Source organism: Hemitrygon akajei, chromosome 12, assembly GCF_048418815.1.
Source record: "Hemitrygon akajei chromosome 12, sHemAka1.3, whole genome shotgun sequence".
In the NCBI taxonomy this organism is placed as follows: domain Eukaryota; kingdom Metazoa; phylum Chordata; class Chondrichthyes; order Myliobatiformes; family Dasyatidae; genus Hemitrygon; species Hemitrygon akajei.
In genome coordinates this window covers 13,900,622-13,918,234 of record NC_133135.1, presented here as the reverse complement: position 1 = coordinate 13,918,234, position 17,613 = coordinate 13,900,622, and the positions used below count along the sequence as shown (strand labels likewise).

The 17,613-nt window shown below is 43.1% G+C and overlaps 1 protein-coding gene across 2 annotated transcripts in view; it reads left to right on the top strand.

Annotated features, from left to right (window-relative positions):
* st6galnac3 (ST6 (alpha-N-acetyl-neuraminyl-2,3-beta-galactosyl-1,3)-N-acetylgalactosaminide alpha-2,6-sialyltransferase 3) overlaps window positions 1-17,613 on the top strand; it is a 299,917-nt gene that overhangs the window by 259,725 nt on the left and 22,579 nt on the right. The window contains exon 5 of one of the 2 annotated variants that reach the window (XM_073062597.1): window positions 2,964-7,858. The exons of the other annotated variant lie outside the window; for it this stretch is intronic. Coding sequence (XP_072918698.1) covers window positions 2,964-3,192 — 229 coding nt within the window. The 3' untranslated portion in view covers window positions 3,193-7,858. Of the gene's footprint in view, window positions 1-2,963; window positions 7,859-17,613 lie in introns of those variants that run through there. 2 annotated transcript variants of the gene reach the window in all.

Genomic DNA, 17,613 nt, shown 5'->3' with positions numbered 1-17,613 from the left:
AGGAAAACAGGTCGACCTGGTTAGATGGACCAGGGGCTTGTTTCTGTGCTGTAGTGCTTTATGACTCTAATGAAATCATCCTCTCCACATCCATTATCAGTATTTAAACAATCCTTCAATGCCCAGCCTATTTAATTGTTGAAGGGTGCCACAATAGCATTGTGGTTAGTGCGACACCTTTACAGCTCAGGACATTCCAGGGTTCAGAGTTCAATTCCAGCGCTGTTCTGTAAGCAGTCTCTGTACGTCCTCCCCGTGGAATGCGTGGGTTTTCCCCGGATGCTCCAGTTCCCCTCCAGAATTCAAAGACATACCTGCTAGGTTAATTGATCATTGTAAATTGTCGCATGGTTAGGTTGGGGTTAAGTGGAGCAATGGGTTTACTGGGACAGCGTGGCTTGAGAGCCAGATGGGCCTATTCTGTGCTGTTTCACTACATAGATAGTTAAATAAATAATGTCTGTATTTACCCCACCATGCCTTTCCTACCGTACATCCTGTCCAAATGTCTTTTAAGCAATGTGATATTATCTGCCTCCACTACCTTGTCTGCTAGCTCATTTGTATTTAAAGTGGTGTTTGAAACATTCTTGATTAGTAAGAACCTCCAAGGCCACAGGTAGATGGCAGCACAACGGGGTTAAGAGAGAAAATAAATCAGTCATGATTGAATGGTGGAGCAGACTCGAAAGGCTGAACGGCTTAATTCTACTCCTCGGTCCTATGGTCTCATTCCAGATAACCACCTCCCTCTGTGTGAAGGACTCATCCCTCAGATCTTTACATTTTTCCCCTCTTACTTTAATCCTCTGAACTCTCTCTAGTGCAATTGCATCATTCCTATAGTGTGGCAATCAGAACTGCACAAAAATACTTAAAGCGCAGCCTAATCAATATTTTGTGAAGTTACAACATAAGTTTCCAAAATTTTATATTAACCAAAAATGTGAAGACAGGCTTCTCTAAAGGCAATCCTGCCGCTTTGTTAAAAATTTATTAGGTTCAGGTGCCTCCAACCTGGTGGCATGAACTTCAGTTTCTCTAACCTATGGTAATTTCTTCCCCTCCTCTTTCCCTCTTTCTCCATTCCTCATTCCGGTTCTCCTCTTACCCCTTCTCTTCTCCTTGTCAGACCCTCTGTGTGTCTTGTTCTTGATCTCCAGCATCTGGAGAATCTTTGTGTTTATCTTTCTAACACCATTTCATAGGTTGTTGCCCTGTGAAATTTTTATCAAAGAGGTATTACCTTGACAGAGCAGCTGCTGTATTAGAATGCCTTTAACACTTCAGGTTAACATTTTATACTGATATCACTGGAGTTGAACTTTGAACCCAACACCTTTCTAAAATAAGTGTCTGGAGTACACCGTGGCTGTGAAGGTCCCATCATTAACCAGGTTTGCGCTGTTAATACAGAGCACTTCAGGATATTTGTTTGACATCTACATAAGAACATAAGAAATAGGAGCAGGTGTCGGCCATCTCCGGCCCATCGAGCCTGCTCTGCCATTCAATAAGACTATGGCTGATCTGGCCATGGAATCATCTCCACCGATCTGCCTTTCCCATAACCCTTAATTCCCCTCCTATGCAAAAATCAATCCACTTTCACATATCATTCTTTCAGTTCTGATGCAAGGCATCAGCTATTCCTTTAGCCCCACAGATGCACCTCGGCCAGCCAAGCTCCTCCAGCAGATTATCCATTGCTCTGGATTCCTTCATTTGCTGTCTCTTTTGTCTCAGCTAAACAGATGATCTGATCACGTCCCCCGTTGCTGGTTGTGCCATCTTGTCGCACACCAAATGACTGGTGCAATTTCCATGTTACTGCCATGACACCGTCATTATCAGAAAAGACATATCCTAAAGCTGAGAAAAATGTAATATTAATGTGGATTTCCCCGTGAGTATAGATCTCACAAATAGTTAACCATTCCATCTGGATAATGGACAGCCAGAATCCACCTTAGAGAGTTGTTTCTCAGGGCTGAAGCTTTATAAGGCGTTGGTCACATCACACTTGGATAATTGTGAGCAGTTTTGAACCCCTTATCTCGGGAGGGATGTCCTGGCACTGAACAGTCCGAGGAGGTTTGCGAGAATGATCCCAGGAATTAAAGGGTTAACATATGAGGAGCATTTGATGGTACTTGCTGGATTTTAGAAGAAAGTGGGGGGGGGGATCTCATTGAAACCTATTGAACATTGAAAGGCATAGAGTGAACACGGAGGGGATGTTTCATATAATTAACAAATAAAGTACAAAAATTTCACGACATATGCCAGTGATATTAAACCTGATACTGATTCTGATGTAGTGGGGGAGTCTAGGATTAGAAGCCACACCCTCTGAATAGATGAATGTCCCTTTAGGACAGAGCTGAGGAGGAATTTGTTTAGCCAGTGGGTGGTGAATCTGTGGAATTCGTTGCCACAGATGGCTGTGGAGGCCAAATCATTAGGTATATCTAAAGTAGAGGTTAATGGGATCTTGATTAGTAAGGGTGTCAAAGGTTACAGAAGAAGGCAGGAGAATGGGGTTGAGGGGGATAATAAATCAGCCATGATGGAACAATGTAGAAGAGTCGATGGGCTGAATGGCTTAGTTCTATTCCTATCTCTTATGGTGGTGGGGTAGGTTAATGGGTGGAGGTGTTGATCAGCCAGATGGCTTGTAGGAAGGAACTGTTTTTGAGTCTGATGGTACTGGTGTGGATGCTGCATAGCCTCTCTCCCGAAGGGAGAGGAACAAACAGTCCATGAGCCGTGTGGATGTGATCTTTCATGATATTGCTGTCCTGTTATTGATTTCCCTATGAACATTGATATCACAAATAATTAACTATCCAGATAATGGACACCCAGAACATCCTTAGAATTTTTGTTTCTTGATACTTTTTAGATGTAGTATTTAGACTGGATATGCCAAGGATAAAATGTCATTGATGCTTTTCTTTCAGTCTTCACAGGAACGAAAAACGCAAAAAAATTCCTTATCATTACTATGAACCTGGGAGTCGAGACGAATGCGCAGAGTATGTCAGGCACGAAAAAGCCCACCATGGAGGTCACAGATTCATTACTGAGAAAGCCATCTTTGCCAAGTGGGCCAAACATCATAATATAACCTTCTCGCACCCATCTAGGGAATTCTCTGACACAGGCGCACAAACGCCGAGGGAGGACTGAATGTTCCAAGATGCGTTTAGAAGGAAAACATTGCCACTACTCTAAGTTTACTGTGGAAAACGTTGATTCTCCACTCTTTGAATGTGCAGTGAATGCATATGGATTTTAACACAAACTTCCATCCCGGAAGGAAGAAAGAGCAAATAGTTAAGTATTTAAAGCATTAAGTGTTTCACAAATGTACAAGTTAATCTGGCACTGTGTACTGAAAAGCAGCACTTTAACTCTTTGACAATGGAAGACTCTACAATTTTTAACCAGTGCTCTGGATTTTAAGTGGAGCGTTACCAGGCCTTGTGACATCCACTGCTCATTCAGGAAGATCAGGTGGTCTGACAAGAAATACCAAAAGATCTGTTGGAGTTCAATCGTAAAAAGTAGTAGCATGCATCAAAATCAGAAAAGAAATAGCAGTTAATCTGGCAATATCTTCATGTAACAGGCCATTGATAATGTTGTCAATGAAGAGTTGCTCACTTCCTGACGTGCTAAACCCTCTCCAGCACTGACAAATCACAAGTTAGGAAAATGTATGTGTCATTATTAACATTCAAGAAGTATCCAAGCTCTCAGGAAGAAGCTTGATTGACAATCCATCTACCGTCTAAAATGTAGTAAATAAGAGTGGAGTAGGCCAATCAGCCATTTGGCCCATCGAGTCTGCTCTGCTATTCAAAGCAATCATTGCCCAATCTGCTGTCTCAAGAACGTGATCACACTCTTTCCCAGTATCCCTTGATGCTCTTTTTGTTGAGAAATCTACCTACTCTGAAATTCATTGCCATGGACAGCTGTAGAGGTCAAGTCATTGGGTATATTTAAAGCAGAGGTTGATAGGTTCTTAATTAGTAAGGGTGTCAATGATTATGGGGAGAAGGCAAGAGAATGGAGTTGAGACGGACATTATGTCAGCCATGATCGAATGGCAGAGCAGACTCGATGGGCCAAATGGCCTAATTCTTCTCTGATGTTTTATGGTCTTATGATCTACTCCTTCTTAAATATATTGTGTCTTGTCCTACACCACAGATTCACCATCTGCTGAATGAAGGAATCTCTCCTCATCTCCATCCAAGTTATCCTGAGACTGACATCTCATTTCAGAACCACTATTCACCACTGTTCTACACAGCCAGAGAAACATTCTCCTTGTATCTACTCTGTCTAATCAATCTAATGTTTCACTGAGGGCTCCTCTTAATCTTCTACACTCTGGTCAACTCGATGTCTCTTTATACAATCATCCCTCCAGCAATCGCTCTGGTGAAACTGCACTTGGCTTTTTACCTTCATTAACTGGTTGGTTGGATGTCCGTCGTGTTGGTGACAGCGCAGGAGAAAGCCTTTGCACCGGGGCAGCTGTACTCTTTTGACCTTGGCAGTCTAGGTCCAATGGCCCCATAACTGGGGCCTGACTTGGTTACAGTAGATGACCATGTGCCTTGTCATGCCCTTTTCTCTCTATGAGGCATTGCAGAATGGCCTTCCTGGACATTGGAGCTATCTTTTGGTCTTACCTGCCCAGTCCACCAGAGGTGACTACATATGCTGCCACAGATCAGCCCCCATGTCACTGGGGTGTGAGGCCTGCTGGCAACCCTCAGCTGCTTTAGCCTGCCTGTACTGGTGCCCCTATTGCAAGCAAGCGGCCTCTTGGAGCCATAGGTGAGAGCTGAGTGTCCAGTGGAAACCAAAGGTGAGTGAACTGCCCCAAAATGAACACAAGCCCCCTCACCAGAGGTGCTACCCCTCCCTGGAGACCCCATTCACTCCTTTCCTTGGGTAAGGAGACCAAAGCAGCACACAATACTCCAAGTACATTCTCACCATGGCCCTCTATAAATGTAGAAAGACATCCTTGTTCCTGTACCCAGAGCTTGCAATAAATCCAACACGCCGTTTACCATCAAAGATTGCAGGGACAAGGCAGAAGAATGGATTGAGAAGGATAATAAATCAGCCATGATTGAGTGGTGGAGATTATCTGATCGGCTGAATATCCCAATTCTGCCACTGTATCTTATGATCTTTTGGTCAAATTTACTTTTGATATTGGGTATATGAAGACGCCGAAAATCTTTTGTTTACATCAACATTTCCCAATCTTTCACTATTTAAATAATATGCCTGCCTTTCAGTGTTTTTCTACCAAAGTGGAACTTCACATTTCTCTGTGTTATACTGTTTTTGCCATAGAATTGACAACTCATTCATCTCGAAACCTCTCCTCACATGCAATCCAATCCAGATTTATGCCCGTCATCTATTTTAGAATTGTTTTATTTGGTTCCCTCACTGAGAACATTAAGATATATTTCATAGTTTCATTTTATTGTCAAAATATGCATGTACAATACAACTCTGATATTTGTCTTCTCCAGATAGCCATTAAATACAGAAATACCATGGGTGCTGATGAAAAAAAAAGACATCAACTCCCCCCAACCGGCAGGAAAACGAAAAGAAACAAAACTTACAGACCCAAAAATCCCACCCTCACCTGCAGCCATAATAACAATCACCGAGCCCGTACACAAAACAATCCCCACTTGCAGCAAATAAAAGTAACAGTAGCACCAAACCCCAACCCCCCTTACACACAAAAATTAACACATCGCCCACCCGCCAATTGTCCAAAAGAAAGAAAACACCAAAAAAGCGATTGTACAGTCCAACAATCACACAAATCTTCAAATATGGGAAACTTCTTTTTGTCTGCATATGAGGAGAGCAGCTGCACGAACTCAGTCCTTCCGTCAAGAGTGATCGCCGACCCAGTTCCTAATGCTGCCGATCCAGGGCCACATGCACCAATCCAGCTGCTGACTGCCTCTGTTGGGAGCTATTGCTGACCCCATTGGCATTCACCTCAATGCTTCAATCTTCTTTGCTGCTTCAAGGAGTCGTTCATGATCCCTGCCATGTCTCTGGTCTTTTATATTGTTTTCCAGCTGGCTCCCAAACTCTGATCCATGTGTTACTGCACTGGTTACCAAAGAATGACCTTGTTCATGCCATGCTGCTGTTTTCAATCCATATTACATCCAATACTTCGTGTTTTAGTTTTGTGCACTAACCTCATTTTGTGGGATTTTATCCAAAGCCTTCCAGAACTATTCTATGAGTTACCTCTTTAGAAAACACCACCAGGTTTATCAAACATAATATTCCTTTCATAAACACAAGTGATTCTACAGTTGCTGAAATTCCAGAGCAACACATACAACATGCTGGAAGAACTCAGCAGATCAGGCAGCTCTATGAAGAAGAATAAACCGCCGACATTTTGGGCCAAGACCCTTTATCAGGACTGATATTTTCTAAGTGTCCTATTATCACATCTTTTTTTAATAGACCTAGCATTTTCCCTACAGCTGTTGTTAGGCAAATAGTTCCCTGTTTTCTCTTTCCCTCCTTTTACACTTTCCACCACCTAATTTGCAGGAATGATCCCATATTCTGTGGAGTAGATGACGATGAATGCATTCACTATTTCAACGATTCACTATTCCATGATTTCAATGGCTGCTTCTTGTAGTACTCAAGGATAAAGATTATCAGGCCCTGGGAATTTTCAGTGCCATTAACTTTTTTAGCACTATTTTTATACTAATACAAATTTCCTTTAAATCTTCCTTTTCATTAGATTCCAGCATTCCCCGCATATCTGAGATGCTATTTGTGTTCCCTTCCATTGAAGACAGAACTAGTGTTTAATTGCTCTGATCTTTCTTTGTTCCCCAGTGGAACTTTCCCTTTTTATAACTGTAAGGGACTGACATTTGTCTTCACTAATCTTTTCCTTTTTACTTCCTTGTAGAAGCTTTGACAATCCATTTTCATGTGCCTTGTAAGTTTCCTTTCATGCTCAGTTTCTCCTCACTTAATCAAACTCGTGGACCTTTTTTTTAATTGAAGTTTAAACCGATCTCAATGCTACTTTTTGCTCAATGCCAGCTACTGTTTTCTGGCCCATTTGTATGATGCCTCTTTATATCTAATACAATCAACAGTTTTAGAAACTATGACTGCCTTGCTTCATTTTTTGTATGTTTGCTTCAGAAAAGTATATTTAAATGTTACAGTTCTGGTGTTTATTCTTTGGTGTCAGAGAGTTCTGATTCTACAGCTTGGAAACTGGCCCCTCAGCCCCACGCAGATTCAGATTCATTTATTATATGTCCATGTTAGCACAAAGTGAAATGCACCATTTACATTAACAACCAACACAACCAAGGATGTGCTGAGGGAAGCCCGCAAGTTTGGACCCCGAACCTCGGGCTCACCGGCTCACCAGCTCTAATGCCTCCTTCTCACATAGATGTTCTTTCCTGGAACAAATGTCCTTTGTCATCCGTACACATTGCTGGCCGCCAAGCACAGTGTAGAGGCTTGGATTCCAGATGTCCTTCGTCACCTGTACAACTCAATGCTGACCAAGCTGTCTGAAAGTTAAAAGTAAATTTATTACCGAAGTATGCAAATATCACCATTTACTGCCCTGGGTTTCATCTCCTCAGAAGCATTCTCCGTAGAACAAAGAAATACAACAGAATCTATGAAAAGCTACACACTGGCAAACAACCAATGTGCTAGACAAATTGTGCAAATGCAAAAATAAATAAACAAACAAACCAAAGCAATAAATAAAGTATACTGAGAACGAGTTGTGGAGTCCTTGAATGTCAGTCCGTAGGTTGTGATCAGTGATCACTTCAGTGTTGAGGCGTGTGAAGTTATCCATGCTGGTTCAGGAGCTGGTTGAAAGGTAAGAACTATTTTGATCAATCTTGTATTTTAATGAAATTTTCCAATCTGTCATTGCCAACACACTCTTTTGATTACATCTAGGACCTTTGTTTAGGTTTAAGCTACCTCATTTTCACTTCCATCATGTTGTAGTCTCTCTTAACTAAAGGATTTGCATAATAAGATTATTAACTTGCCCATTCTCCTTGTTCAGTATCCACTCTAGGACAGCATGTTCCCAGCTGGCTCCTCAATGTACAAATGTACTTTCATACACACCACAAGGGTTCATTCTTCACAGTATCATTGCCTCTTTGATTTGAATGAGCTACCAGGGCTAGTGGTGGAGGCAGATAGATTAGGGACATTGAAGAGGTTCTTAAATAGGCACGTAGATTTTATTTATTATTTATTGAGATACAGCACAGAATAGGCCCTTCCAGCCCTTCGAGCCATGTTGCCCAGCAATCCTTGCCTAATCATGGGACCAATCAACCTACAGGCATGTACATCTTAGGACTGTGGGAGGAGACCAGGAAAGCCAGAGGAAAACCACACAGTCACAGGGGAGAACATACAAACTCCTTAAAGCAGCTGAGGGAATTGAGCACAGGTTTCTGGTACTGTAAAACATTGTGGTAACCTTTGAAAGAAAAATGGAAGGCTATGTGGGAGGGAAAGGTTCGATCAATCTTAGAGTAGGTTAAAACGTCAGTACCACCTCCTGGGCCAAAGGGCTTGTACTATGTTACAATGTTTAATATTCTATGTTCTATCTATAGATTGAAGTCACTGGTATTTACTGCAGTACTCTTGAAACACATGTCTCTAAGTTAATGCTGTCCTCTGTACTATATTGCTGTAAAGGGGCCTATAGACAACTCTGTCATCTCAACCTTTGACACAACCATAGGACATTAAGTTTAAGGTGAGTCTAAAGGAGATGTCAGAGGTAGGTATTTACACAGACAGTGATATGTGCCTGGAGCCCACTTCCAGGTTTGGTGGTAGAAGCTGATACAACAGAGCCATTTAATGGTCTCTTAGATAGGCACATGGAAGATATAAAATGGAGGGTTATGGACTGTGCAGGAGGGAAGGATTAGATTGATTGCAGAGCAGGTTTATATAGGTTGCAGAACATTGTGGGCCAAAGAGCCTGTACTGTACTGTTCTGTTCAATGTTCTATAATCTCCTCTGCTGGCACACAGTGGCTGCAATATGCAGCAAATCACTACAGCGTAATTGGCCATTATCGAAGCAAGTCCAAGTCATTCCTTCTTATTACTGGTTCCAATCTTTAAGATCTCTTCAGAACAGCACTGTGACAACCCCTGCACAAAACAGTCTGCAGAAGATTTCTCAGCCTACACAGAATGACTCCATGGACAGCACAGAAACAGGCCTCACAGCCCATCTAGTCCATGCCGAACATTCTGCCAAGTCCCTTCAACTTTCACCTGAACCACAGCACTCCATACCCACATACCTATCTAAGTTTCTCTTAAATGTTGAAATCAAACCCAGATCCACCACTTGCACTGGCAACTCATTCCACACTCTCACCACTGTCTGAGTGAAGACAGTCCCTCTCACGTTCCCCATAAACATTTCACCTTTCACCCTTAACTCATGACCTCTAATTCCAGTCTCATCCAAGCTCAATGGAAAAGTCTACTTAAATTTACCCTGCCTCCTCACCATCATCATCATGACATAGGTGATGGTGGTCTCATGACCATGATAGTTCTTGGAAAATTTTTCTACAGAAGTTGCTTGCCATTGCTTTTTCTGGGCAGTGTCCTTACAAGACAGATGATCCAAGCCATTATCAATACCCTTCAGAGATTGTCTGCCTGGTGTCAGTGGGGCATAACCAGGACTTGTGATATGCGCCAGCTGCTCATACCACCATCCACCACCTGCTCCCATGGCTTCATGTAACCCTGATGGGTGGTGGGGGGATAAGTACGTACTACATCTTGCCCAAGGATGATCTGCAGGTTAGCAGAGGGAAGGAGCACCTTACACCTCCTTTGGTAGAGATGCATCTCCCCTCCACCACCCACCCCCATCTATACCCCTCATAATTAATTCAGTAGTGAATTTTGAATAGAGACCTCTATGGGAAATGGAGAAATATCCCAGCAAAGTGTAAAGGATTTAGGTTAAGCCCTGAGTCCTGATGAAAGGTTTTGGCTTGAGAGATGCTGCCTGACCTGCTGAGTTTCTCTAACATTTTCTGTGTGCTGCTCAAGATTTCCAGCAACTGCAGAATCTCAAACATGAGAAAATCAACAGATGCTGGAAATCCAAAGCAACACATACAAAACGCCGGAAGAACTCTGCAGGCCTGGCAGCATCCATGAACAAAGGGTAAACAGTGGACATTTCATTCTGAGACCTTTCAATCAGGACTGGAAAGGGAGGGGGAAGGAGTCAGACTAAGAAGGTGGTGAGGAGAGGAAGAAGTACAAGGTGGCAGGTGATAGGTGAAACCAGGAGAGGGGGGTGAGGGTGAAGTAAAGTGCTGGGAAGTTAACTGGTGAAAGAGATAAAGGACTGGAGAAATGGAAATCTAATAGGAGAGGACAAAGGACCATAGAAGAAAGGGAAGGGGTTGGAACACCAGAGGGAAGCAGGAATGGGGAATGGTGAAGGAGCGGAGTGGGAGGGTAATTACTGGAAGTTCAAGAAAGCGATGTTCATGTGGTCAGGTTGGAGGCTGCCCAGACGAAATGTAAGGTGTTGCTCCGCCAACCTGAATGTGGCCTCATCAAGGCAGGAGAGGAGGCCATGAACTGACATGTTGTAACGGGAATAGGAAGTAGAATTGAGATGGGTGGCCAGCAGGAAAACCCACATTTCGTGGCAGACGGAATGTAGGTGCTTGACGAAGCGGTCTCCCAATCAATGTCGGGTCTCATCAATATATCGGAGGCCCACATCAGGAGCACAGGATACAGTAGTTGACCCCAACACTCACAGGTGAATTGTTGCCTCATCTGGAGAATCTATTGTGTCGAGGTTAAGCCCAGACTGCTTTACCAGGTGGTAGAATGGAGGGATCTTTACCTCCTTCAACCTTGCTATGGGAAGGGGCACCATTATTTTGGGATTGACTGCCTTCAGTGGAAAGTGTGTCATTCTCCTGCATCGACAGTCCCTGAATTGATAAGCATAACACCACAATTCATTAAGGGGAAAATCAAAACTAAGAAATACTGAAAGTAATGTCTTCAATCAATCCTCCAAGTTTACAATCAATATCAAGTGGCAATTAACAAAACCATTTAATGTCTTTAGTGAAGCAGAACCTCTCACTTCCTTAATCTGTTGCATTATATGTAATCACTGAAGTTTTCAAAAAGTCTAATTAACTTGCTAGTGAGGATGAATAATCAGATAATTAATTCTGTCAGTGATAAAAGGATACTTTTAATGAATAGGATAGATTATAAGGACGTCCCTTTAGAACAGAGATGAGGAGGAATTTCTTTTGCCAGAGGGTGGTAAATCTGTAGAATTCATTGCCACAGACAGCCATGGAGGAGGCCAGATAATTGGGAATATTTAAAGTTGAGGTGATAGGTTCTTGATAACTCAGGATGTCAAAGGTTATGGGGAGAAGGCAGGAGAATAAGATTAAGCGGGATAATAAACCAGCCATGATGGAATGGGACAGCAGAGTCAATGGGCTGAATGGCCTAATTACACTCCTTTGTCTTATGGTCTTATGATCGCTCATGTACTTCTACAAATGTGTCATTAATTTAGGTTTTGCCTTAGGTACTCTCTTGGTGGCATCCACTCTGTAACAGGTTTGAATATCAAACGATCATCATGTACCCAAACAGTCATACATGGAAGTGCAACAAGTCTGCCTCCGATGGTAGGAACTCTACGTGCCGCGGAGATCACCTTTTCAGCATTTCAAAAGGAAGACAATAGACTTAAGCCATGAATGAACAGTTAAAACTGATTTAATGCACAAATCAACATGTTAATGAAGGCACCTGAGACTGAAGTGAGACCAATCAGCTCAACATGACTGGCAGGTATCATACAAAACCATTTGACTTTAACAAAATAACTTTGAAGCACTCTCCAGCATTCTGTATTCCTAAACCTGCTTTCACAGCAGAATCTAAATGCCAGGCAGTATTTTCATTCTTGATGTTTTTCTCTTCCTGTGAGAGGGATTATACCAGACTGCCCTTGCCAAACAATCAGGATTAGGGGCTTCCCAGGGGTGTGCTGTATTTAACAGTTATCAACTTCTGTTAATGAATTGGAAATAGTTCACTGTCTTGGGGTGTGGAGGGGCAGTTAAAGAATCCATGCCTGCCAGATCAACATTTAACCAGTTCTGTATCAGCAATTTAAACCTCTCTGAAAATGCTGTCTCTGCACTGAACTGAGGCTGTGACCTGCAACTAACGGGCTTCTGTGGACTCACTTTCCTGAACTTCAGTTCTGAATGCTATTTTCTCACTTCCATTCCTTGCACAATTTGTATTTTTTCGCTCCGCACATTGGGTGTTTGTGACAGTCTCTCTTTTGTTTCAATGGATTCCACTGGGCTGCTTTGTTCATCTCTGTAAGGAGACAAATTTCAAGCTTCTGTAAAGTATATACACTTTGACAAAGCGGCAAAAATTCCCAAGCATGCAAAATAAGGTCATCCCAGTAAATGACCTGTGTGTCCCAGATTTGGAGGTCCAATGTCTCTGAGTCTGAGAGTCTTGGGACCAGGACTGGAGGCCTGAAGGTGGACGGGGGGGTGGAGGGAGGGGGGCAGGGTGTGTGTGTGTGTGTGTGTGTGTGTGTGTGTGTGTGTGTGTGTGTGTGTGTGTGTGTGTGTGTGTGTGTGTGTGTGTGTGTGTGTGTGTGTGTGTGTGTGTGTGTGTGTGTGTGTGTGTGTGTGTGTGTGCGTGCGCACGCACGCTCGTGTAGGATCACTGAGTCAGAAGGTAACATGTGTGAATCAAGCTGCCAGCAATAGGTGCAGTTTGAATTGCAACACTTAAGAGAAGTTTTGATAGGTATGTACATGGATCTGAGGTGTATGGAAAGCTATGGTCATTGGAGAGAGTCCAAAGGAGGTTCACAAGATTATTCTGGGAATGAAGGGGTTAACATATAAGGCCCATTTGGCAGCTTTGGATCTGTACTCACTGGAATTTAGAAGAATGTGGGAGGAATCTCAGTGAAACCTACCAAATGTTGAAAGGACTGGATAGGGTGGATGTGGAGGGGATGCTTATTATGGTGGGGGTATCCAGAGCAAGAGGGCACAGCCTCAGAACTGAGGGGCAACCTTTCAGAACAGAGGTAAGGAGGAATTTTTTTAGCCAGAGAGTAGTGAATCTGTGGAATGCTCTACCACAGACTGCAGTGGAGGCCAAGTCCATGGGTATATTTGAGGCAGAAGTTGATAGTTACTTGATCAGTCAGGGAATCAAAGGATATGGCAATAAGGCAGGTGTCAGGGGTTGAGTTGGATCCAGAATCAGACATGATGGAATGGCAGAGCAGACTTGATGGGCTGAATGGCCTAATTCTGCTCCTCTGTCTTATGGTCTGGGTACAAGTAGATGAGACTGATAGAAGACCAGACTGGAATGGATTAGATATGCCAAAGAGCCTGTTACTGTGCTCTCTATAAATAGTATGAGGGTTTCTGATCAAAATTATTACCCGAATCGACAGCCAAAACAAGTCAAACCATTATCATGTGGATTCTAGTACAAAAATTTGCTCTCATGTTTCCACAGTGACTAGGTTTATTTAGTGAAAAGGTTCTTTCTGATACCGTGAGAAGCTTGTGGGTGGTATCATAGAAATTCAGGTTAGCTCCTTACTGCAGAACACATTCCGATTTAGGGATTAATTTGACAAGCATATGAATTTTTTTTAAACCCATTTAACATTTTGATATGCTGGTCATTTCCCTTGTAAGTGCTGTTGATTGACGGGTCTCATTAAACACGGGATTCTAAACCACTATCAGCCAGATCTAAAATTTTGACAGTACACCTCCAACAGAATGATGGAGAATATTTTAAACAATAAGTTTTGTGATATTTGAGTTGACTTATGTTTGGCTTATGACTATGTTAATGCGTTTATTCTCTTTTTTTTAGTTAAACTCAGAACATTCCTCTGGCAAAGCTAACTGAATCTTAAGCATCCATGAATTCAGATAATCTCTCCTTGTAACTTTTCCATACACCATGTCCTGCAATTTGACTGCTCACAACCATGATGGCTCATTTATTAAATGGGGATATTCACATGCACCATGATAAACTCTTGACTCTAACAGCATATTTGGTTACAGAAGAGTTTGGATGAAATGTGGTCTAGAATAGGTTATCTTGCAGTGTCTCAATTCCCGACTCCCTAAAGCCTCTTCACCATCTAACATGCACGAGCATCTGAAAGAATACACTTCACACCACATTTTAGATAAATGAAGTTCCGACAACTCCTAACAAGCTCAGCAACTTACAGCATAAGGCAAGCCAACTTGATTGACACCTCATTCCAGCACTTTAAAGAACTCCTCGTTCCATCAGCCTGTGATAATGGTAATGTGCATCTTCTGCTGAGTACACAGCAGCCAATCACCAACTCTCTAAAAGCAGCAGGCACTGGGGAAATCATGCGCTGTCCCAACTTGGCCAATTCTCTCTGGTCCTTCATTGCTACAGGTTAAAATCTTAGAATCCATATTTTATATTTTATATTTTATTTAGAGATACAGCACAGTTACATGCCCTTCCAGCCCAATGACCCATGCGACCAATTAACCTATTAACCCATGAACCTTTGGAATGTGGAAGAAAACCATAGTACCCAAAGGAAACCCACACAGTTATGGGGAGAACATACAACATTCCTTATAGGCAGCTGCAGGAATTAAACCTGGGTCTTTTTGGCAGCACTGTGGGGGAACTTTCACTGTGTTCATTGGATCAGCTTAAGGCAAATCACTACTTCAAAAGCTCTTAGGGCAAGGGTTCCCTCAGTTAATGGTAGGGGTCCATGGCAAAAAAAAGGTTGGGAACCCCTGAATTCGGGTTTAGCAATAAATGCTGGCCTGCGAATATATCCCAAGATGAATTCTTAAAGTTCATGTTGTGTTGACCAAATCATATTCTCATTATTCTCAAAGTCTTTTATAACACAAACCCTTTACTGTCTTGCCAGAATTGAATGTTGTGGAAAGTGCTGTTAAATAAAACTGCTTTGTTTTCTACCAGTGAATTTTAAGCTGCTCAACATATGGTGTGATATGTAAACAAAGTACTGGAAATACTCAGTGGGTCAGGCAGCATCTGTGGTGAGAAAAAAAAGTGTTGATGTTTCTCTTCATCAGAACTGGGAAAGAGTGAAAAAATTGGCTTTAAGTTGCGGGGGTGGGGGGGGGTAGGAGAGCAATGGGTAACAGAAATCAAATTATAAGCTGTTTCCAGTGTCTGTAAACAAGAGAAAATCTGCAGATGCTGGAAATCCAAGCAACACGCACAGAATGCTGCAGGAACTCAGCAGGCCAGGCAGCATCTATGGAAAAGAGTACAGTCAACATTTCAAGCCAAGACCCTTCAGCAGGACTGGAGAAAAAAATATGGAGTAGAGTTAAAATGTGGGGGTGGGAGGGGGAGAAACACAAGGTTATAGGTGAAACTGGGAGGGGGAGGATGAAGTAAAGAGCTGGAAAGTTGATTGGTGAAAAAGATGCAGGGCTGGAGAAGAGGGGAGTCTGATAGGAGAGGACAGAAGGCCATGAAAGAAGGAAAAGAAGGAAGAAGCACCAGAGGGAGGCAATGGGCAGTCAAGGAGATAAAGTGAGAGTGGGGAATGGTGAAGGAGGGGTGGGGGGGACTAACCTGAAGTTTGAGAAATTGACATTCATGCCATCAGTTTGGAGGCTACACAGATGGAATATAAGCTTGAACCTGAGTGTGGCCTCATTATGACAGTGGAGGAGGCCATGGATAGACATATTGGAATGGGGATGGGAAGTGGAATTAAAATGGATGGCCACTGGGAGATCCCGCTTTTTCTGTTGGATGGAACATAGGTGATCAGCAAAATGGTCTCCTGATCTACGTCAAGTCTCATCAATATACAGGAGGCCACACTGGAGCACCCTACACAGTATATGACCCCAACAGACTCAAAGGTGAATTGTCACCTCTCCTGGAAGGACTGTTGGGGCCTTGAATGGTAGTAGGGAGGAGGTGTAGGATCAGATATAGGACTTGTTCCGCTTGCAAGGAAAAGTGCCAGGAGGGACGAATGGACAAGGGAGTTGCGTAGACAGAGATCCCTGTGGAAAGCAGAAAGTGGGGGGGGGGGGGGGGAGGAGGGGAGAGGGAAAGATCTGCTTGGTAGTGGGATCCTGTCAGAGATGGCGGAAGTTGCAGAGAATTATGCATTGGATGCAGAGGCTGGTGGGGTGGTAGGTGAGGACACCTTTTGTTCGAAGGAAGTGGGAGGAGCCAAAGGAGAAATTTCTAAGAGTGAAGACAAGTTCTGCTAGACAGAGTAGAGTGGTGATGGAGGGGAACTGGTTTCATCCGGTGTCCAGAAAGAATGGAGAGCTTTGAGGCCTTCCTGATGGGGGATGGAGGTGTATAGGGACTCAGCATCCATAGTAAAAATAAGATGATGGGGGCCAAGGAACTTGAAATCATTGAAAAGATCTAGAGTGTATAAAGTGTCACAGATGTTAAGTAGAAAGGGACTGAACTAGGGGGGATAAAACAGAGTCGAGGTATGCAAATATGAGTTCAGTGGGGCTGGAACAAGCTGAAACGTTAGGTCTACCTGGACAAATGGTTTTGTGGATCTTGGGTAGGAGGTAGAAATGAGAGGTGCAGGAACTATGAGGTTGGTGGCAGTGGATGGGAGATCATCAGATTTAATAAGGTCAGTGATGGGAGACAGTGGCCTGGTCATTCATAGTAGGGTCCTGTTCAAGGGGTAAGTAAAAGGAGGTGTCTGACAGTTGTTGCTGGGCCTCAGCTAGGTAGAGTTCAGTACACCGGACTACTACAGCACCCCCCTTATCTGCGAGTTTGATGGTGAGGTTAGGATTAGTACTGAGGGAGTGGAGAGCAGAGCGTTCGAAAGGAGTGAGGTTGGAATTGGAGAGAGGAGTGGTGAAGTTGAGACGGTTGATGTCTGAGGGGAAGGGAAGTTTGGGGGCCAGTGTCTGCATTTTGTTTTGCTTTCCGTTTGTCTTTCCTCCCACATTCCAAATATGCATGACTTGGGTTAGGGTGAGTAAGCTGTGGGCATGCTATGCTGGTGCTAGAAGCAAGGTGACACTCATGAGCTGCCCAGCACAATCCTTGCACTGTTGGCCATTGATGCAAAACAATCCATTTCACTGTATGTTTCAAGATGTTGAAGCACAAGTGACAAATAAGCTCATCTTTCTTTCTTTCTTTCTTAACATGCCAACTATAAAAACCATTATGAAAGATGTTTATTAACTAAGATTCTTTGCAAGCTACACCATGCTGCCTGCTTCACTCAGCCAGATTTTACAAGTGACTGAATAGTGAATGTCAATAGGACTGGTTAAATGGTTACAGTGTCAATACGGTCATGGGGAGCCATTTCTGTGCTGTAAGCTCTATGACTCTCTGTGATGC